The sequence below is a fragment of the Ornithorhynchus anatinus genome, chromosome 16 (assembly GCF_004115215.2).
Source record: "Ornithorhynchus anatinus isolate Pmale09 chromosome 16, mOrnAna1.pri.v4, whole genome shotgun sequence".
NCBI lineage: Eukaryota > Metazoa > Chordata > Mammalia > Monotremata > Ornithorhynchidae > Ornithorhynchus > Ornithorhynchus anatinus.
This window is the reverse complement of record NC_041743.1, coordinates 24,286,675-24,310,342: the sequence shown is the minus strand read 5'-3', so window position 1 is coordinate 24,310,342 and position 23,668 is coordinate 24,286,675. Positions and strand designations below refer to the sequence as shown.

The window sequence follows — 23,668 nt, the reverse complement described above, 5'->3', positions numbered from 1 at the left end:
TTCCCGTTCGACAGATTGGAATGCTCTCTTTCCCTCGCTGAGGCGGAGACAGGAGGGGAGGGCGACACTGGGCAAAGAAGAGAGGCAGCGAGGGAGGAGAGTCGACCCTACCTACGGGGGACGGGCCGAGCCACTGCGCCTGCGCCGGGGGCCGACGAGGGGGCGTGGCCACAGAGGAGGGGCGTGGCCACACGGAGGGCGTGGTCTCAAGGGAGGGGGCGGGGCGGCGGCGGAAGAGGCCGAGGCCGCCGACAACGACGACGGAGGCGGGAGGAGCCGGGCCCGGGCTGCCGGGGGCCGACGGAGCAGCTGCACGTTTTGCGGCCGGAGCTCCGCGTCCCTCCCGCTCCCCGGGGCTCCTGCCTCCGGCCCTCGCCTGCCCAGCCGCCCGTCGGTCCTGTCGGTCGGTCGGTCGGTCGGTCCTGTCGGTCGGTCCTGTCGGTCGGTCCTGTCGGTCGGACGGACATGGAGCTCTTCCAGGCCAAGGACCACTACATCCTGCAGCAGGGCGAGCGGGCCCTGTGGTGCAGCCGCCGGGACGGACGCCTCCAGCTCAAGCCCGGTGAGGAGGGGCGGGCGGCGGGCGCGGGCAGCCCGTGGAGGCCGGGAAACCCGCCGGTTACACCCCCTCTCCCCAGCGCTTCGTACAGTCCTCGCCGCCCAGTGACCCCACCACCTCCCCCCTCTGTACGGTCCTTGGTACATAGTAAGCGCTTAACAAATACCCTTATTATTATTCTAAATAAGATCGATTGACCGATTAAGCGACGCCCCGCTTCGGGCTGAGGCGAGCTCGGCGGAGGGAGTTGGCCCCGAGGGGTGAAAGGTCAAGCCGGGACGCCGGTGGGGGTCGGCGGAGGGGGGGAGGGGGGCGGACTTTCATTCAATCATTCTCAATAGTATTTATTGAACGCTTATTACGTGCAGAGCCTTGTACTAAGCGTTTGGAAGAGACAATTCGGCGACAGATAGAGACCATCCCTGCCCACTGATGGCCTTACAGTCTAATGGGGGAGACAGGCGGACAAAAACAAGACAACATCATCGCGATAAATAGAATGAAGGGGATGGACGCCTCATTAACAAAATAAATGGGGGAATACTTTCCTGCTTGACTTAAAGGGGGCATTGGAAAGAGGGGTTCCCCGGTGGGGGGGGAAGGGGTGGATGTGTGTTAATAATAATGAGGAGGAGGAGGATGGTATTAGGCGCTTGGTATGTGCCAGACACTGTCCTAAGCCCTGGGGTGGACAGCAGCAGATCGGCTGGCTCTCCTCCCCTCTCCCCCCCACTCTGACCCGGTCCCCCCAGGCTGGAGGAGGCCGTCCCACCTTTCTGAGGCCACTGCGAGCCCCCCGTGGTGGGGCCGAGCCCCCCATCTGCTCCCAGATCCCTAGGGAGTTGGAGGAAAGCAGGCCTCCCTCCCACCGATTCCAATTCTCCAGTTGGCCTCTCCCGAGAACCGTCCGCCGACCGACAGATGCCCGGTGAGGCGAAGGCCGGCGGGCTTGGGAGCGACCCCAATTTCGAGACTTTTGGATGTGAAGTTTCTCGATTTCGTAGTATTTGCCATTCAGAGCCTTCCAAGGCTCTGCTCCCACCCTGGCCCGGATGCCGGCACGTTTCTCTTCGGTTGATTGGCCTGGATGAAATTAAATTCTGCTCCCATTAATTTCAGATCCTCATTCTCGTTAGGTAAAACTTGAAGAGGATTACTGCCGTGACTCTTAACTATAATAAAAAAAATTTCTATTTTAATCTTATAAAATCTACAAAGAGTTAGAATCGGGTAAGAGCCCTTTGGCTTTTTCTGGAGTGCTCGGGTAAGTAGTTGTGGTATTTTCAGGGTGGCCTGTTTAAAACAAACACAAATTAAGTGTATATCAAGTAGAGCCTCCTTTAGCTGGTGGCCCAGTAAATGAAATGCAGATTTGTCAGTCCACTTAGCTTTCCTTAGCTTTTAGCAATTGATTTTCAGAATGGCATATAAGAAACGAGTATCTGACTTGATTATCTTGAATCTACCTCAGTGTTTGGTACGTAGAAGCGCTTAACACCTTCCTACCTCATCTCGTTACTCTCCGACGACAACCCAGCCTGCACACTTTGCTCTGGTAATGCTAACCTTCTCACTTTATCTCCATCTCCTCTATCTCACCTTCGCCACTGACCTCTCGCCCATGTCTTACCTCTGCCCCGAAACTCCCTCCCTCCTATCTGACAGACTATTACTCTCCCCACCTTCGAAGTTTATTGATAATACTAATGATGGTATTTGTTAAGCAGTTACTATGTGCCAAGCACAATTCTAAGCGCTGGGGTAGATACAGGGCAATCAGGTTGTCCCATGTGGGGTTCACACTTTTAATCCCCATTTTACAGATGAGGGAACTGAGGCCCAGTGAAGTGACTTGCCCAAGGTCACACAGCAGACAGGTGGCGAAGCAGGATTAGAACCCACATCCTCCGACTCCCAAGCCCGGCCTCTTTCCACTAAACCACGCTGCTTCTCTTATTGAAGGCACACCTCTGGGAGGTCTTCTCTGACTAACACCTAATTTCCTTTCTTCTCCCTCCCTTCTACATCTCCCTGTCCCTTTATTCATGGCCCCAACACCCCACAGCACTTGTGCATCTATCCATAATTTATTTATATTAATATGCATAAACTGGTTGTGAGCTGGCAACGTGTCTGTTACGTTGTTGTGGTGAACTCTCCCAGACGCTTTGTACAGCACCCTGCACACAGGAAGGGCTCAATAGATATGATCGATTAACAAGTACAATAATAACTAGAGAAGCGACATGGCCTAGGGGAAGGAGCATGGACAAGAGAGTCAGAGGACCTGGGTTCTAATTCCGACTCTGCTACTTGTCTGCTGTGTGACCTTGAGGAAGTCACTTAACTTCTCTGTGCCGTAGTTACCCTCTGTAAAATGGGGATTAAGACTGTGCCCTATGTGGGACAGGGGCTGTGACCAACCGGCTTATCTTGTCCATCCTTGCTATTAGTTCAGTGCCCGGCACAGAGAAAGGGCTTAACAAATACCATAAAATTATTATTATTGTTACCGCTGTTATTATCATCCTCATCATTATTAGAACCATTATTATTATTAATAATAAAACAAAATTAGCTGGTTTGACAAACGGAGATTGGGCTTCCCTAACTGCCAGTCCATCTTTTGTAGGCTTGTTGTGGGCAGGGAACATGTCTACGAACTCTGTTGTTTTGTACTCTCAGGCGTTTAGAACCGTGCTCAAGGCACAGTAAGAGCTCAGTAAATACTATTGATCGATTGTAAGATCTCGGCCTGCGATCTTACGGTGCCCTCTTAAGTGAGCACTTTTTCAGGTGAAAGTTTCCAAGTGTTTACTAACCAGGATGCCTTGGGAGAGTCAAACCCCTTTCCTTGAGGAAGCGCTTCATTTCCATAAGAGCGTAGTATGTATTGAACACGCATTCATCTACCCTTTTAATCTCCTCAAAAACCTCCCAGTGGTTGCCTATCAACCTTCGCATGAAACAAAAACTTCTCACTCATGGCTTCAGAGCTCTCCCATCACCTTCCCCCTCCTACCTCACCTCCCTTCTCTCTTTCTACTGCCTCCGCTTCTCTGCCGTTCACCTCCTCACTGACCCCCGTTCACGCCTATCCCGCCATCGACCCCTGGCCCACGTCCTACCCCTGTACTGGAACGCCCTCCCTCCTCACATCTGCCAAACTAACTCTCTTTCCCTCTTCAAAGCCCTACTGAGAGCTCACCTCCTCCAGGAGGCCTTCCCAGACTGAGCCCCCCTTTCCTTCTGCTCTTCCTCCCCTCCCCAATCCCCACCCCACCCTGTGCTCTTCCCCTTTCCCTTCCCCTCAGCACTGTGCATATTTGTATATATTATTACCCTATTGATTTTGTTAAAGACCTGTGTATCTCTATGATTCTATTTATCTTGATGATTTGTTTTGTTTTGTTCTGTCTTGCTTTGCTGTCTGTCTCCCCCGTTAAGACTGTGAGCCCGTTATTGGGCAGGGATTGTCTCTATCGGTTGCCAAATTGTACATCCCAAGTGCTTAGTACAGTGCTCTGCACATAGGAAGTGCTCAATAAATACTACTGAATAAATGAATGAATGAATTTGCCATTTTGTGCAAAGTAAATTCAGTGTCCAGATTGAAAGATAAGTCATAGTTGTTTGACTTTTGGTAGGCTGGATATAGAAGTTTTATTTAATAAAATTGAAGCAGGATTGTTCTTTGCACCATATATTTGGTATAAATAGCCATTTTCAGCTACTTTGTTATTCTTATTTGGTGATGCTCCAAACTTTTCTTCTGAGTCCTGTTGGAAGCCTTAATTTTGGCACTGTATAACAGTATCTTTTGTAGCCATCCACTTATTTTGATATGTGAAATTATTTGCTTTCTAAATGTGTTACTAGAAGAAGCAGGTTTGAGTCCTGCTCAATTGGTAATGTTTTTTAGATTCCTTCTGTTGTGTAGTAAGTGCTCAGAAGTACTGTGGATTGATTAAGCTATGCGAAAGTAAATTTTTCATTCGGTGGGGAGAGGATGTGTGTGTGTGTAACTGCTTTGTACAGTGATCTGCTCACAGTAAGGACTCAGTAAATAATGTTAATTGATATGATAGGTAATATTTGAAAATAAGCATCTTGAAGGCTGAGTCTAAATTGCCTTTTAATAACAAACATGCTAGCACAGAAGGTAATCTCCAGATGCAGGAAAGTAAGACAATGCATGGCTCATTTTCAATTTTTGGGAGATTGGCTAAAAGGGGAGTTTGCTTGAGTGGGTTTGTTAAGATTTGCCTTGCATCAAGTGCTGTACTAAGTACTGGGGTAGATACAAGATGGTCAGGTTGGATACAGTCCCTGTGCCCCTGGGGGTACCCCTGGGGGAGGGAGAACAGGCATTTAATCCCCATTTGAGGAAAGTTTCTTGCCAGAGGTCATGCAGCAGGCAAGGGCTGGAGTTGGGATTAGAACCCAGGTTCTCTGAATCTCAGGCTCATATCCCTTGGGTCTCTGCAGCTCCAGTTTTTGGATATGCACGATAATCAAAAGCAGCTCCGTAGAAAGCTGAAGTGAAAGGATGTCCGGAGATTTGGGGGGTAGTTGAAAGGCACTCCTTTTGAGCACCCTTTAGGATTAGAAGTGGCAAAACTACACAGCCCGAAAGGAAGGTCTGGAAGAGACTTGAAAGAACGGGAGGAGAGAAGTGATGTGGGGAGACTGAGAGGAAGGTAGGATGGAAAAAAGGGTGATGGGAAGAAGTGGTGGAAAGAGAGAAGAGGAGGGTACAAGGGGAGGAGAAGAAAGGAAATAAGTGGTAGAGAGAAGAGATGTGGGAGAGGGACAAAGGAAGAAGGGATGGGGAATAAAAGAAGGCGAAGGGCAGGAAGAGTTGGAAGGAGGTTACAGTTATGTGGAGAAACTGAAAGAAGAAGATAGGTAAGGTGGGAAGGATAGAGAGGAACCAACTAATGGAGAATGAATGAGGAAACACAGAGGTGAGGCAAGAATAATCAGTGATGTAATCATATTTATTGACCAAAAATGACCCAAAAGAAGGGGATAGGGAAGGACCCAGGGAAAGAGGATCAAGCCAAAGAGCCAGAAAGGTGGATGACACAAAGCTATAAGAAAGAAATAAAGAGTTGCGACTATGGGGATGGAGGGAGAACAAAATGGAAAGCAGTATATAATCCACTCAAAGCACAGGCAATTCCCTCAGACTTGTATTAAAGGATCAGAACTCTCATCAGGAAATAAAAATCCACCTTTCTCTGCAACCGATATTATTCTGACATTGGCTGTTAAAGTACTGTTATATGAAAACGCGTGATGAGTGAATAGAATTCTGATATATGACTAGGGTTTAGATTTCAGGGGCTTTGTCCAATTTTACCTGACTTCTGTCACTGAATTTTGTTTAAAAATAATTAGGGCTTAATCTGAAAAATTATTTTTCTAGGTGTGTTAAAATTTTGTAGTTTTGCTCCTCAGATGGATTTTATGTTGATGTACGTATCCATTCTAATTTTGCTTTCTGTGATATGTCAGAATAATAGCACATCTGCGTGATGAAATGTCAGTAACTCCATTCATTCATTCAATAGTATTTATTGAGCGCTTACTATGTGCAGAGCACTGTACTAAGCGCTAACTCCATTGTGGTCAATAAATTTGACATGAATTTTAATAGTGATATCTGGAAGATTTGGTCATTTTCTCCCCACTTTGTAAGTAGTCTGGCGTTCCCTCGGGTGTCTGACCCCTGTTGCCAATTTTGGCTTATGTAGTACCTATGTTATGAATTTTCTTGTTTCAATATAGCGCCCTTGCTCCAAAACCAAGTTTTGGATATTGTTAAATTTGGGATTGATGCTGAAATTTGGTACCCTTAAATTAAGTAAATTAGGCTTAACACTGCCCTCAGATAGTTTATTCAGCTATTTTGGGCCATAGGCCAGTTCCAGAATAGAGTCATGTTACCAAAGAATCACTTGCTATGTAAATGAATAAAAAAGGGAAACGCTTTAAGCCCCCAAAGTCCATACCCTATATATAAGCTATATCTAAAATTACCTTTGTTACAACTTGTGATTTAAACTATAAAAATACTCTTAAACTCCAAGGTATTTTTATCTAAACTTCGTTTTTTAGTTTCAGTTGGGTAGTAAGATTTTGAACTAAATTTTGCTGATGTAGAATAATTACTTTAGGCATTTTGTGTTTCCTTCCTGGGAAAATCCTTTGGGATTGAAGGTTCTTTACTTCATATTGGAAATTACTATTATTATTCTAGTGTTTGTTTAGCACTTATTATGTGTCAAGTTACTGTTATGAATCCCAGCTCCGCCACTTGTCTGCTGTGTGACCTTGGGCAAATCGGGACAGAGACTCCCGTGTGGGACAGAGACTCTGTCCGATCTGAAGCAGCATAGAGCCTGGGAGTCAGAAGATCATGAGTTCTAATCCCGGCTCTGCCACTTGTCTGCTCTGTGACCTTGGACAAGTCACTTCACTTCTCTGGGCCTCAGTTACCTCATCTGTAAAATGGGGATTGAAACTGTGAACCCCATGTGAGACAGGGACTGTGTCCAACCTACTTTGCTTGTATCCACCCTAGTACTTAGTGCAGGGCCTGGCACGTAGTAAGTGCTCAACAAATACCATTATCATTATTATTTTTATTGACCTTACCATGTGCAGAGCAGTGTACTAAGTAACCTCTGACTGCAATCCCTGAGTGGAAAAGGGATCTTGCCCAATCTTATTCTCTTTTATCTACCCCACGGTCACCCCTTTAGCCCTGACCTCTAGTGTGACCTGCAGTCCCACATCTCCTCTTGCCTCCAGGGCATTTCGACTCAGGTGTTCCGCCAGTTCCTCAAACTCTGCCCCTAAGGAGCAGTGTGGTCTAGTGGATAGAACAGGGGCCTGGGAGTTAGAAGGACCTGGGTTCTAATCCTGGGTCCCCCATTTGTCTGCTGTGTGACCCCGGGCAAGTCACTTAACTTCTCAGTTCCCTCACCTATGAAGTGGGGATTAAGATTGTGACCCCCCAGATGGGACTGGATTTAAACTGACTAGGTTGCATCCACCCCACTACTTAGTACAGTGCCTGGCACATAGCAAAAAACAAAGAGAAACAACATATCTCTAGGACTACTCATCTTTCCCCCTAAAATGACGACTCCACCATCACCCTGGAGTCCCAGGAGTCGGCAACCTTGCTATCATCCTTGATTTTTCAGTGTCTTTCAAGTCTCACATTTGGTCTCCCGCTAAGTCAGTCTTGGTTTTTTTGCACCACAGTTCCTGATTCTGCCCCCTTCCCCTCCACCCATACCGCTACCCTGTTAGAAGCTTGGGTCATGCTGTGGCTAAACAACTGCAGTTACCTCCTTGCTGGTGTCCCAGCATCCCGGTCTCCCCCACTCCAATCTGCTCCGTGCTGCTGCACGGGCCAGTTTCCCAAAACATTTCTTGTCCCACATCTCTCCTCTCCCCCAAAACTCTCCACTAGCTCCCTGCATTGTTTCATGTCAACAAAAAACTCCTCGGGGTTGGCTTCAAGGCTGTTCACCATCTGGCCCTACTTTGCGTAGCTGCTCTCTGTATCCTCATTCCCCAACTTGCTGGGTGTTTGGAGGAAAGGGGAAATGAAGGTCAGGGAATCATAACTCTCTCCTTGGATATCCTACTGGCATCTGCTGCCAAATTCTCCTCTTCACCCCCACCTTTCCCATCACCACCCTCCCCTTCTCTCTAGTCTGGCATTTTCCTTACCTCCTCCCTCTCTTTCAATATTCATATTCGTTCTGTTGCCAGATCCTGTCAGTTTTTCCTTCACAACATTTCCAGAATCTGCCCCTTTCTATTCAAGCAACCACTTCACTGGCACACGTCACATCCTGGCTTGAACACCGCATCAAACTCCGCTCTCTCCCCTCTCCGTTTCATACGTCCCTCTACTGCCCAGATCAATTGTCTAAAACACCCTTCTGCACACATCTCCCCACTCCTCAAAAGCCTCCAGTGGTTGCCCATTTCATTAGGCATTAAGCAACAATTTCTCACTTATTGCCTGAAAGGCATTCAGTCAGTTTTCACCTTTCTACTTTTACAGTCTCTTCGTCCCCTACATCCTAACTCACCCTCTTCATTCCTCACAAGGTAGCGTACTCCCGGTGCCTCATTGTCATCTCTGCTGTTGCTCTTGCTCTCCCTCCTGCCTCAACTCCCTCCCCCTTCACATCCCATAGACCACTGCTGTTTCCATCTTCAGAGACTGTCTGAAATCTCATCTCTTCCAGGAGGATTTGCCCATTTAATTTCTAAAATCCCAATGTTATATCCCCTCAACTGCAAGTTTGGGATTTCATGCCACCTAAACACTTACATACTCAAAACCGCCCGTGGTACTTATGTACGTAACTTCATTCTCCACCACTTCCTCCTATCTGAAGTGTTTTTTTAGTGTCTGTCTTTCATGCTAGATTGTTAGCTCCTGGAGAGGAGCAATTTTTTTTTTTAGTGGTAGCTGTTGAGCGCTTTCTCTGTGCCAGGCACTGTGCTAAGCGCTGGGGTAGATACAAGCTATTTAGGGTGGACACAGTCCATGTCCCTTTTGGGGCTCATGACCAATCCCCATTTTACAGATAGGTAACTGAGGCCCAGAGAAGTTAAGTGACATGCCTAAGGTCACACGGCAGATAAGAGGCGGAGTCAGGATTAGAATCCAGACCTCCTGACTCCCAGGCCCATGCTCTTATATCCACTAGGCCACACTGCTTCTCTAAATAGAACGACACCATCCCTGGGTAGGCACCAATCACCAGTCTTTTTGGGTAACAGCCAGTTAAATGTCTTTTAATTCTGTTGTACTTTCCCAAACGCTTAGTACTGTGCTCCTCATACAGGCACTCAATAAATACTATTGATTGCATATTCGTATGAAGATCTTGGAAAAGAATGAGCACAGATAAATAGGGCACCAGCTGAAAGAGTAGCGAGTTCGGTGAAGGCCGAGCACTGTACTAACCGACTGGTAGAGTGCGATACAACAGAGTGGGTAGATGTGTTCCTGGTCATGAGCCTACAGTTTAGCTGGGGAGAAAGATGTTAATATACATAAATTAGAAATAAGTGCTATGGGGCTGTGGGAGGGTTAAATAAAGGGTGTAAATTCAAGTGACTCAGAAGGGAGTGGGAGAAGAGGAAATGAGGGTTCAGTAGGAGAAGGCCTCTTGAAGGAGATGTACTTCTAATCAGGCTTTGAAATACAGGGAGCCCATGGGGGTGATGATGATGTCAGAGGTGAAGAGGGAGGACACTGCAGACCAGAGGCAGGACATGTTGGCGAGAGGTCAGCGGTGAGCTAGAGGATTTGGAGGTGCACTCGATAGTTTGGCATTAAAGGAGCGAAGTGTACAGGCTGGGTAGTGGTAGGAAACCAGAAAGGTAAGGTAGGAAGGGGAAAGGTGATTGAGTGCTTTAAAGACGATGATAGGAGTTCAGTTTGTTCAGTTGCATTTGAGCGCTTGCTGGGTGCGGAGCACTGTATGGAGCGCTTGGGAGAGTACAGTACAACAATAAACAGACACATTCCCTGCCCACAACAAATTTTCAGTCTAGAGGGGGAGATGGACATTAATATAAGTAAATGTAAATAAATAAATTGCAGCTACGTCCATAAATGCTGTGGGGCTGGGAGGAGGGGATGAATAAAGGGAGCAAGTCAAGGCAGAAGGGAAGGGAGATGGGGAAAGGAGAGCTTAGGAGAAGGCCTCTTGGAGTAGATGTGCCTTCATGAAGGCTTTGAAGAGCAGGAAGAGTAATTGTCGGATATGAGGGGGGAGGGCGTTCCAGGCCAGAGGCAGGACGTGGGTTAGAGGTCGGTGGTGAGACAGATGAATATGTGGGTTTATAACTTTTAAACCAAAGGTTTTTTTTTATTCTACTAAATTTCTCCCCTTTTATCCTGTCTTTTAGACCAGTCTCAGTCCATTTCTTTTTAAAGGGCTGATGGGTTCAAATGATCTGCCTCCTGAAAAATATAAATAATAATAATATTGATGGTATTTGTTAAGAGCTTACTGTGTGCCAAGCACTGTTCCAAGTGCTGGGGTAGATACAATGTAATCAGAGTGTCCCACGTGGGGTTTACAGTCTTAATCTCCATTTTACAGATGAGGAAACAGAGGGACAGAGAAGTTGAATGACTTGCCCAAAGTCACACAGCTGACAAAAGCCAGAGCCAGAATTAGAACCCACAACCTCTGACTCCCAAGCCCGTGCTCTTTCCACTAAGCCATATTGCTGCTTCTGCTTCTAAATGAAAATCCACAAATAAGACTTTGTTTTTCTGAGAAGCAGCATGACTCGGTGGAAAGAGCCCGGGCTTTGGAGTCAGAGATCATGGGTTCAAATCCCAGCTCTGCCACTTGTCAGCTGTGTGACTGTGGGCACATCACTTAACTTCTCTGCGCCTCACCTCATCTGTAAAATGGGGATTAAGACTGTGAGCCTCACATGGGACAACCTGATTCCCCTGTGTCTACCCCAGCGCTTAGAACAGTGCTCTGCACATAGTAAGTGCTTAACAAATACCAACATTTTTTTTTTCAATCTGTAAAGTGTGCACAATGAAGAAATGCAAATCTAACATTTATTTTACAAAACTTTGTCACACACTGTACAGTTTTCAGTAGTTCTTACACAAATTTCGTTGAACCCTAGCGCCTCCCCTTTGTCTGGACTTTCCTTTTTTTAGTTTGTTTTTGTTTTTGGAGTGTGTTATTACTTTCTCAGCAGTCACATTGCCTACCTTTCATATTTTTTTGGAACATTTGCTAAATTCATAGTGTGTCCCGGACCAAATATACCTTAGGTTTCTAGAAGTGTACAAGAGTACTTCTACAAGTCATTTAAAATTTGTTGTTCAAAGAAAAAATGTATTGGTAGAAAATACTGGTGTTGAATAAAATCTGTGAAATGTAAAGAAGGGTAGTGGAAAAGACTAATGTCAGAAGTGGGATGAGCCAATTCCTTAGTTTTCTTCCTTGAGTAGATTCTAATCCGTGGAAATGAAAAGTTTCATGGTAATTGGTGAGAGTTTTTTTCTGGTGTTTCATTTTGAAGATTTTATTTTGAATCAAGTCTTCTATAATGACCAAGTTTAATCTGTAAGTTCATCCTCTAGACTCTAAGCCTTTTCTGGGCACGGAGTGTATCTACCGACTCTGTTGTATTGTATTCTCCCAAGCAACTAGTACAGCGCTCTGCACGCAGTAAGGGTTCAATAAATACCATCAATGATGATGATAATGAATCATCCATAGTAACTGAAAACTCTTAACCATTGCCTTCAAAGTTTTCTTTCAACTCCCCTCTTTCTCCTTTTATATTTTCCTGCTACACCCCAGTTCACCCTCTTTGATACTGTGGAACATGTGTAGCTCTCTTGCCTCCCTTGTTACTCAGTTTTCTCCCTCCCTGTGAGGGAATCCCTCTCCCCTCAGATCCACAAAATCACACATCTTCCCACAAACAAAACCCTCACCTTTTCCCCCAATAACATTCCTTTTGGGTCATGCCACCCCACCAGCTGCTTTATCGGTCATTTGCATATATCCAAATTTAATTATCTAGTAAACTACTTACTTTTCTTATCATTTTGTTATCCTTAGAGGAGCAGCATGCTTAGTGGATAGAGCTCTGGCCTGGGAGTCAGAAGAACCTGCGTTCTAATCCTGGCTCCGCCATGTGTCTGCTGTGTGACCTTGGGCAAGTCACTTCATTTCTGGGTCTCAGTGACCTCATTGGTAGAATGGGGTTTAAGAGTGTGAGCCCTCTGTGGGACAGGGATGATGTTAACTTGTATCAACACCAGTGCTTAGAACAGTGCTTGGCACATAGTAAGTGCTTAACAAGTACCATTATTATTATTATTATTATTATTATTACCATTTGTGTCCATGTTGCTACTCCTTGCCCTAATTTATATTTGGCCTTTGGGCCATCTGAGATCGGTCATAAGATTTTTAAGTTCCTCCAGGACAGGGACCGTGTCTTCTATTGTATGTACCTAAACCCCTTAGTTACAGGATTTTGTGTTTTTAATTGTATTCGATAAGAGCTTACTGTGTGCCAGGCACTGTACTAAGCGATGGAGTAGATAGCCCTGAGTTCCAGGTTCCAACTCTGGATTCTGTTTCTTCGTCGTTGAACAAAATCCCTGTCGCACATAAAGTGCTCAGTCTTAATCCCCACTTTACAGACGAGGTAACTGAGGCCCAGAGAAGTGAAGTGACTTGCCCAAGGTCACCCAGCAGACAAATGGTGGAGCCGGGATTAGAACCCAGGTCTCTGACTCCCAGGCCTGTGCTCTATCCACCAGGACACGCTACTTCTCATAAGTTGACAACCTATTGCTTGGGAGCCCTGCGTGGCTCTTCTTAGAACTAAATATGGCTCAGAGAGCTCCAGGCCTGCTCTGGGGAAGAGCTGCCCACCTACCCATGGCTGTGTTTTAGCCCAACCCTGGGGGGTCATCCCATGGGCAGACGGGGGGGGGGTGGGAACGACGGGATGGGGAGGACTAGCCAAGAACTCTGGATCCTGCTCCCTCTGGCTCATTCTCTTTCTCTATGCCCTCAGTCAAAATTGGCGGCCTAGTGTCCTCATGGCAAAGGTACCCCACGGCTCTGGCTCCCTCCCTGCTTCTATCCCTCCCCGGGCTGCTCCTGGAAAGTGCCTACTAATCGTTTGCAATTGCAGAAGACCTCCCATCATCTGCCTGCACTAAGCATCCTCTCTTCCCCTTCTCTCTGCTCCCTGCCTGCGTGCCTGCTCCCTCAGCAGCTGCAGCTAGGAAGCCGCTGCAACTCTGGAATGCAGCGTGACCAGATTTCGTAGCACAGCCGGTGTATTTCTGTCATTACGTCGGGCTCTTCCGCACAGCATGCTTATCAACCCCCGCCCTAGAAAACCATGCTTGGCATGTCGTTCCACACATATTTGGAGCTAATCGAATTTTGCTCTGGATGTCCTGAGAGTTTCAAGAAAATAGGCTAGCTTCCTCTTTCTTTTTGCCTACGTAGCTATGGAAAATATGCCTTTAGGAAAATGAAGTTTTCAATAAATCATTCCGATCGAAAGCCAAGGATGGTCAGAGATGGACACAGAAGATGACAACATACGACAAAGAAACGGAATCCGGAGTTGGAAGCTGGAACTCAGGGCTTTTTTAATTTAGGGAGCGTGCTGCTTAGAAGACAGTGTTAGACGAAGGAGGAGAAGATAAACCACGTCTTCTGGGACACCGTCAGGTAGAGGGGCAGTAATGTAGCAGACCTCAGACAACCCACAGTTTACAGAGCTATAGTAATGGTTCATCCTTTCTATGGCTTTGAGACCTGAACCCCTCAGAAAACACTGTGTCCAACTCAAAGAACAGTTTTGACAGCTTCACTTAGAAGACAAGAGAGGATGACAGGCAACAGAGACCTGGAACAAAGTTGGTATACACATGTCAAAGCTGTGCTTGTCACAGCAGAGTTTCATTGGGTAGAACATGTGAGGAGAAAAGGGAATAGCTGGCCACCCAAATAGTATCCATAAATGTGAGCGAGAATAATAATGATGGTATTTGTTAAGCGCTTACTGTGTGCCAGGCACTATTCTAAGTCCTGGGATAGGTACAGGCTAATCAGGCTGGACACAGTTCATGTCCCACATGGGCCTCTCAGTCTTAATCCCCATTTTGCAGATGAAAGAACTGAGGCACAGAGAGAAGTGACTTTCCCAAGGTCATACAGTAGCCAAGTTTAGAACCCAGGCCCTTCTGACTCCCAGAAAATTATAATACCGTGGTAAAGTGAAGCCTTAGTATGACATCACGGCAGAAAACTAGGAGACAACTGCAGTAAATGGAGCAGCATGAGACACTGCAATCAGGTAAAGAGCAGCTGTTTTTGAGTGGAAACTTTAAGAGGATCATGAATCCATCAATAACATTTTTAAAGTGGAATTTGTTAAGCACTCACTCTGTGTCAGACATCATTGTAAGCGTTGGGGTAGATACAAGTGAATCAGGTTGACCTTTGTGCCTGTCCTGCATGGGCCTCACAGGCTAAGAGGCAGAACAGAACCGAAGCACAGAGAAGTTGCTTAAGGTCACCCAGCAAGCATTTGGCAAAGCCGGGCTTAGAGTCCAGATCCTCTAACTCCCAGGCCATTGCTCTTTCCACTAGGCCATTCTGCTTCTCTTTTTTGAATATCTTCTCAGAACAGAGCATTGTATTAAGCATTGGGAGAGTACAGTGGAAATTATATATGGATCTCTTCCCTCAAAGAGTTTACAATCTTAAACGAATTACAAGTTGAAGGATGAAATAGTGTATCCAACATGTACGTAAGTGCTCTCCTCTTCTCAGCAATCTCACGTTTCCTTCTGCCTCCTGGATATCATCTTTACAGGAATGTCCTGCCGGCATCTCGAGCTTAGTATTCCCAAAGCCGAGCTCCTCATTTTCCTTTCCAAACCAACTCCTTCAACAAACTTGGCTTCACAGTCGACAGTTGGTTTTAGCATTCAATCAAATCTTATCCACTCTTCCACAACACCCCAGCTCACACTCTTCATTTTATCAAGCTAACCGACTCACTGTTTCTCATTCTTGTCTCTTCCATGACCAACCTCCTGCTCACACTTTCCTCTTTCTGTCCCCCATACTCCCCACCTAGTAACTCTCCCTTCACATCCAACACATCCAAGCTCCTCTGAAATCACGTCTCCTTCAGGAAATCTTTTCTTATGAATTATTAGTATTATTATTGTATTTTTAAAGTGCCCATTATGTGTCAAGCACTGTTTTAAGCGCTGGGGTAGATACAAATTAATTAGGTTGGACGTAGCCCCTATCCCACATGGGGCTCATAGTTTAAAAGGGGTCTCCATTTTACAGTTGAAGAAACTGAGACATAGAGAAGTTAAGTGACTTGCCCAAATCACACAGTAAACAGTTGTCAAAGTCAGGAAGAACTCAAGTCCTCTGACTTCCAAGGCCCCTGCTTTTTCCAGGAGGCCACGCTGCTTCTTGATTCACTTTATATAATAATAATAATTATGGTACTTCCTAAGTGCCTAACCATGTGCCAAGCACTCTTGTAAATTCTGAAGTAGATATAAATTAATCAGATTGCACACAGTCTCTGTCCCTCATAGGGCTCACAGCCTAAGGAATAGCGTTTAATCGCCACTTTAGAGATGAGGTAACTGTTGCACCAAGAAGGTAAGTGATTTGCCCAAGGTCACACAGAAGACATGTGGCGGAGTCAGGATTAGAACCCAAGATCTGTGACACCCAGCCCTGTTCTTTTTTAGCTCCTCTCCTCTTCAGCACTTCTGTGCTGCCTAGACCTATGCTACGCACTTCCTGCTCTTCCCCCACCTCCACCCTGAGCACGTATTTACAGATCTTTATACTCATTTATATCCTCTTATTGATAATTTGTTTTAGTGTCTCCCCTGTTATCTCGCGAGGGGCCGAGATCATGTCTACTTATTCCTTTGTACTGTCCCAAGCGCTTAATACAGTGCTCTGCACACAGTAGGAACTCAGTAAATACTTTTGATGGGTTAACTGCTATGAGGGGTTTTGCATACTCAAGTGCTTACGTGAAACAGAGGCAAAAGCCAAAAGCAGGTCCAAGTTATTTGCACATAGGTGCTTAACAAATACCATCATTATTAACCAGTAAGCCCCAAAACACAGCCAAGGATAGTCTTTGTGTGAAGGCATTATTGTTAGGAATGTGGATTCTGTGGTAGCCTCTTCAGCTACATATACACCCATAAATAAAGATGTGTGGATGTCATCTCAAATACAAGGAACATCTGTACCGTGATGATGGAGAAAAGGGTTAAAGCCTTAATGAAGGTTGATCTCTGAAGAAATGACACCCTTTTCTCGGTACAAGGCATTTTGTGGTTCCAGGTTAAATGTCGTTGACTGGATTTGAGATCCAAGCACCTTGTCCTAAGCAAGAAAAGACTTCATGTTTTTCCTGAAAGGAAACTGCCTAGGCATGGGTTAACACCAAGTCAGTACAAAGCCCTGTTGTGTTCGGGGTGTGCCGGTTTCAGAATAAGTATCCCGGAACAGTGACTCATACGTTAAACTCTGTCATGCTTCCGACTTGCTTTCGTCGTATGGTGAAGTTGAGAGCATTTTAAAATAAAAACTAAGAATTATGCGATTCATCTGGCAATGAGTAAAAACGTTAACTCTTAATACCTCGCTTTTCAAGAATTAGCTTCATGAGTAAGCTTAAATGTCAAATCGTTATCTTTAAAAGGAATGCAGTTGAAATTGTTTTGTATTCCTAAAATGCTCTCCATTGATTTTTTTTTTACTTAAAGGTTATTTTTGATTTCTTAGTAAGAAAGTTTTCTTCTGAAATGAAAAGTTAGTGCTTTATAGGTTATTGCTCTTTCTCAACTGCAGCTGAGTTGGCAAAAAGCACCTGTCCAATAAAACTCTTGAGTTTTTGAGCAGTGGTCCCAGAATACTGTCGATTAGAGGGTGTGATCAAGGGAAGCCCTTAATCTAATGCCCAAACATCTGGTTAGTGTCCAAACCAGACTAGAATCAAGAACTGGCTTCCAGCGTGAAGCCAACTGGGCCTCATTTCTGGAAGCTGATGCTGGCCCGTGTACCATTGACCCTGTGACCATCTGGAAATTGTCAGCCCAGGTGACTGGCTTTCATCCGTTTGTGTGCCGAAACGCTGCGCACACATCCCCTGAAAGTGAGACTGCGCACACATCCCCTGAAAGTGAGACTCGGGCTACTTCTGACAGACCAACATCATCATCAAAGCCCTGCTAAAATCACAGCTCCACCAGGAAATGTTCCAGAATTCACCTTTCATCTCCCCACCCTCTTTGCCCTCCCTTCGCCTATGCACTTGTGTCCAAATCCTCTAATCATTTTGATACCCCACCCCTGATACCCCACCCCCCAGAGCACCTAAGTACATATCTCATTTATTGCTTCCCTTATATGTTATTTTACTGTCTGTCTCCCTGGCTATATTGAAAGCTACTTGTGGGCAGAGATTAGAAATCGGGTGTTTACTAACTCTTTATTGTACTGTGCATAGTTCAGTGTTCTGCATACAGTTAAGTGCTCAAATTCTGTTAAGTTCAACCGTTGCTCTGCTTAGCCCACCCCTAAACTGAAATGGATGGGGGGAAAAGCATGCCACAGGAGTGTCTAAACCTGTCCTAAACCCAAATTGGCCCCAGCCAAATCCTTTGGACCCGCCATTTGGAGAGCCCATTAAGCCCGATCTGCAAAGTAAATGTCTTTTTCCTTAATGAACTAAAGTCACAGAGGATAAAAAACCTCGGATCAGGCTGCCAGGGAGCGCTAATTTTAGATTTTGGAATCTCTATTAACCTGCCTCTGATTTCACTTGTGAGATGCATAATTTCTATGTAAGTTAAGCAGAACTCCAAAAGAACAGATTTGTCGGAGTAATCATTAAGATTTGGATTTCTAAAGGGTTTTTTTTTCCACTGGTTGTAAAAATACTTGCAAATGACTTAAAATCATACCAAGCTTCAAAATTTGCATCTGCCTGCTGTCTCCTCAATATAGAACTGCACACTACCCACATTTCTTGTGTACATTCAGTGTGCATGACCAAGATGACACGTGTAAACTCTGTTATGTGGCTATAGTTTATCAGCGCTGGGTTTTGCGGGGAGAGGGCGCTTGTAGCCACGGCAACACTTGGGTGGCTACCCTGACCGTTAGAATCCTGGCCCCTGCAAGGGATGCAGGAGATGATAAAGGACTGAAAGGTCACAAGAGACTTACTGCACAACTGAGTAATCAGGAAGAATGCACACCCCCCTGGGGAGTAGCGGGGAGTGAGGGAAAGAGTGCCTGTTGTTGGATGGGGATCACAGGGGGTAAGATATGTGCCTGGCCTGAGAAGATTTGGCTTTTCACAGCAGGAGTTGGGTAAAGCAACTGGATGGATGTCCGAAACTCTGCTTACCACAAATCCGTGCTTACTGCTAAGCTGCCATGCTCTCGTATATCTGGGAAACTGTGTGACCTTGGGCATGTCACTTAAACTTCCCTGGCCCTCAGTTTCCTCATCTGTAATATGGGGATTAAGAGTGTGAGCTTCATGTGGGACGGGGATTGTGCGTTTAACAAAGCGTTTAGCAAATACCGTTATTATTATCATTATTATTACTATTATTAAGTAGCACAGCCTAGTAGGTAGAGCATGGGCCTGGGAGTCGGAAGGACCTGGTTTCTAATCCTGGCTCCGCCGCTTGTCAGCTCTGTGACCTTGGGCAAGTCACTTCACTTCTCTGCCTCAGTTACCTCATCTGTAAAATGGGGATCAAGACTATGAGCCCCATGTAGGACAGGGACTGTGTCCAACCTGATTAGCTTGTATCTATCCCAGCGGTTAGAACAGTGTTGGCCACAAAGTAAGCACTTAAATGCTACTGTTATTATTATTACCCTCATATTTCCTAAGCTGAAAAGTGAATTTTAAAAAGTAAACACAACACCTTGTGTTGGTAAATATGCCTCTGGTTCTTATCTGGTCAGTCATGTTTATTGAACGCTTACTTTGTGCTCAGCACTGTACTAAACACTTGGGAGATTACAGTATAACAACATTAACAGGCACATTCCCTGTCCACAGTGAGCTTACAGTCTAGAATTCCAACATTCACCCTTTATATTGAAGTTACTAACCTGGAATGAGCAGGTCATTTTGTCATCTACGGAACAGAGGAAAGCGAATGTGTGATTAGGGAAGGATGTGGGTTGAAGCAGTTATAAATTCAATAAGATAGGAAAATCAGAGTGACTTAGCACTTGGTTTGTTTGCTTGGACTTGTAAATTTTCAAAGCACGTGACCTCTAATGCTAATAATGAAGAAAAAAAGCACTTTTGGGCAGGGCAGAGTTTATTAAGTCTGAAGAGAATCCTGTTTTGCCAGACGTAGGTCTCAATAAAAAAATTCTTGCTAAAGCTGAAGATATAATTGGGGTTGAGATACATTTAAACGGACTTGAAACAAGGTTATCATTTGGCCATTTGAAAATATTTTTGTGTTACTTTATTTTTCTTCATTTTGAAGGCTACTTAAGCTTTTATTGGAAATATTTTTGATGAGCTCCTTTATTATAATATTCTCATGCATACTTTTATTTTCCCTTTTTTGAAGCCACTGACCTGCTTCTGGCCTGGAATCCCATTTGTTTGGGGCTGGTGGAGGGAGTTATTGGAAAAGTTCAGCTTCATTCAGGTATGATACTAAACTTTACATTTTAAAATTACTCTTTGGTAATGGGCATTTCTCTTCACCTGGAAAGGGTGAATGTTCTTTGTCAGAATACCACCAAGAATTTGCTACAACTTTGCTAGATTTTGGAAGTAATTCTGATGTGCCACTGTACCGAATACAAATCAAAGTTGCCTGAAAAAGAAGTTTTGGAGCACAGTCTATTTGTTAATACAGAATCCTAAGCTCAATTTTTGTCTGTTTTGACTTTGGGAACCACGATTTAATTTGTATGGTAAAGCCAGAGCCGGAGGTGATTTGTAATAGACGGATCTGCTTTAAATAGAAGGTGTTTTCCTGTTCCCAGGCTGTCTTCTTGTGTAATGTGTTGGGTCTCATACAGCAGAAGATGTGGAAGACCTTTCTCCTTCTCTGCAGTCTCACGTTTCTTCAGGACAGCTGTACTTGGATATCTCCCTGACGGCTTAGTACAGTGCTTGGCACATAGTAAGAGCTCTATAAATATGACTGAATGAATGAATCTCAAACTGAACACATCCTAAACAGAAGTCATCATCTTCCCACCCAGTTGCTGTCCTCCCCAGACTTTCCTGTCTCCATATGTTATACCCACTTGCCGCCACTTCTCACAAGCCTGTAACCTTGGTGTTATCCTCCATTCATCTCTCCCCTTCAACCCCTAGATTTGGTCTCTCAGAAAAGCCGGTCAGCTCTGCTGTCCCAAAATTTCTAGACTCTGCCCTTTCCTCTCAATACAAACTTGCCTATCCCGCCTTGACTCCTCATCAGCCTTCTCACTGACCTCCCTGCCTCCTCTCCCCACCTCCACTCTGGTTCTCACTTCCACTTCCCTGCTCCCATCACTTTTCTAAAAATAACGTTCAATCCATGTATCCTCGCTCCTCAAGAACTTCCAGTGATTGCCCATCTAACTCTGTATCAAACAGAAACTCCTTACGAGAAGCAGAGAAGCAGCGTGGCTTAGTGGATAGAGCATGGGTTTGAGAGTCAGAAGGACCTGGGTTCTAATCCCGACTACACCACATGTCTGCTGAGTGACCTTGGACAAGTCACTTCACTTCTCTGGGCCTCAGTTATCTCATCTGTAAAATGGGGATTAGGAGTGTGAAACCCATGTGGGACAGGGACTGTGTCCAACCTGATTAGTTTGTATTTCCCCCAGTGCTTAAAACTTTGCTTGGCACATAGCACTTAACAAGTACCATAAAGCTCTTCCCCCTCCTACCATGATTCACTAATTTCCTACTACAATCCAGCCTGCACACCTGGCTCCTTTTACGCCATCCTACTCACCGTACCTCATTCTCATGTATCTCTTCACTGACCCTTTACCCACATCTGCTCTCTGGCCCCAGAACTGCAGGCTATCACTCTCCCACCTTCAAAGTTTTACTAAAATCACATCTTCTCCAAGTGGCTTTACCCGATTAAGCCCTTATTGCCACTACTCTCTCTCTCTTCTGCATTGCTTATGCACTTGGATTTGAAGCCTGTTAGCACCTGGTATTCACCCCACCCTCAATCCCACAGCACTTGTGTTCAAGTCCATAATTTATTTTAATGTCTGTCTCCCCCTCTAGACTGTAAGCTCCTGATGGGCAGGGAACAAAGTCTACCAACTCTGTTGTGTTTTACCCTCCCAAGTGCTTAATACAGTGCTTTGCACACAGTAAGCACTCAGTTAATGCAATTGATTCATTGGATGTAGACCGCTAGTGTGGCTGGGAATTTGGGTCCTGCATTTCAGTCACCCGCAAATCCTTTGCCTTCTGGTTTGAAGGATCATGAGAGAAAACTCTCCCGAGGATCTTGAAGAATAGGCTGGACCCCAATTATTTGGAATGTTTTAGGTGCAGTCCTGCCCAGAGTGGGGCGTGAATCTTTCAGACCTCTTCCATCTTTACCTTACTGTTACGGGCTCTCGTTATATCCCGGCTAGACTACTGTGTCAGCCTTCTCTCTGACCTCCCTTCCTCCTCTCTCGCCCCGCTCCGGTCTATTCTTCACTCCGCTGCCCGGCTCATCTTCCTGCAGAAACGATCTGGGCATGTCACTCCCCTTCTTAAACAACTCCAGTGGTTGCCTATCGACCTCCGCTCCAAACAAAAACTCCTCACTCTAGGCTTCAAGGCTCTCCATCACCTTGCCCCTTCCTACCTCTCCTCCCTTCTCTCTTTCTACCGCCCACCCCGCACGCTCCGCTCCTCCGCCGCCCACCTCCTCGCCGTCCCTCGGTCTCGCCTATCCCGCCGTCGACCCCTGGGTCACGTCCTCCCGCGGTCCCGGAACGCCCTCCCTCCTCACCTCCGCCAAACTGATTCTCTTTCCCTCTTCAAAACCTTACTTAAAAATCACCTCCTCCAAGAGGCCTTCCCAGACTGAGCTCCTCTTCCCCCTCTACTCCCTCTGCCATCCCCCCTTTACCTCTCCGCAGCTAAAGCCTCATTTTCCCCTTTTCCCTCTGCTCCTCCACCTCTCCCTTCCCATCCCCACAGCACTGTACCCGTCCGCTCAACTGTATATATTTTCGTTACCCTATTTATTTTGTTAATGAATTGTACATCGCCTTGATTCTATTTAGTTGCCATTGTTTTTACGAGATGTTCTTCCCCTTGACGCTGTTTATTGCCATTGTTCTTGTCTGTCCGTCTCCCCCGATTAGGCTGTAAGCCCGTCAAATGGCAGGGACTGTCTCTATCTGTTGCCGACTTGTTCATCCCAAGCGCTTAGTACAGTGCTCTGCACATAGTAAGCGCTCAATAAATACTATTGAATGAATGAAAGAATCTTTAAATTTCTATGTTTCTACAGAGAGAATGTTCCCTTATACTCCAGAAACATTCATTTCCTCTTGATGAGTCATTTGCTGTACAAAATGCAAGTGTTTGAATGTTTTTTTCAATGGCTATTGTTCTGGGTTATCTTGCAGTTCATGTTTTCTAGCCTAATAACTTCCTGATCATTTTTCTTATTCTCATGTGGAAGTTTGAGATTTTTTTTCTCCTTCCCTGAGACCTATATGAATGCTTGAAATTGTGGTTTCATTCTTTAACAAGTTTTTTGTCTTTTAATTCTGCCAAGTCTTCAACAGTTATCTTGACATTTTTATGGTTCAGCTGACTTAATTCTTTAAAATCTAGTTGTATCCCTAACTGTTGTACCGTGGGACTTGTTTGCCCATTGACTTACATGTAATTACTCAGGTTCTGTTCCATAACTAGCAAAGACATGGCTGCTGACATTTAAAAGTAAAGGACATGGTAAATTTGTTCCTCCTCTTCCTCCCTCCATCGTATCCCTCTGGTCCTCCCTTATTCTCAGATGCTTTTCTGCTGCCCTTTCTACACCCCCTCCCTGCACCCCAAATATGACCATCCCCTCCCCGTTACCGTGGTCCCCTATTCCGTCCTGTGTTCCCATGTGGTTTTGTTCTTTTTTTAATTTCTTTTTTTAAAAAATAACCATAGTAGCAACTGCTCTGTGGAACGCAAGAGCTGCTGCCTCTTCCCTTTCCCTCCTCCCTTGTAATCCCATCTTCTCTGCTCAGGCAGAGATGCTGGAACGGCCAGGGGGTTTGGAGGGATTCATTCATTCATTCACTCAGTCGTATTTATTGAGCGCTTACTGTGTTCAAAGCACTATACTGAGCGCTTGGGAGAGTACAGTATAACAGACAGATAAATTCCTTGCCTACAACGTTCTCACAGTCTAGAGGGGATGGGTATTGATGTCTGTCTCCTCCCCCCTCTAGACTGTAAGCTTGTTGTGGGCAG

At 45.4% G+C, this 23,668-nt stretch overlaps 1 protein-coding gene across 3 annotated transcripts in view; it reads left to right on the top strand.

Annotated features, from left to right (window-relative positions):
- Positions 1-240: 240 nt before the first annotated feature.
- Positions 241-23,668, top strand: part of INPP5F (inositol polyphosphate-5-phosphatase F) — a 64,759-nt gene continuing 41,331 nt past the window's right edge. For 2 of the 3 annotated variants that reach the window (XM_029080368.2, XM_029080367.2), the window contains exons 1-2: positions 241-562; positions 19,797-19,877. In XM_029080368.2, the coding sequence (XP_028936201.1) occupies positions 466-562; positions 19,797-19,877 (178 nt within the window). In that variant the 5' untranslated portion in view covers positions 241-465. Of the gene's footprint in view, positions 563-18,478; positions 18,510-19,796; positions 19,878-23,668 lie in introns of those variants that run through there. The other variant, XM_029080369.2, reaches the window with a different exon arrangement.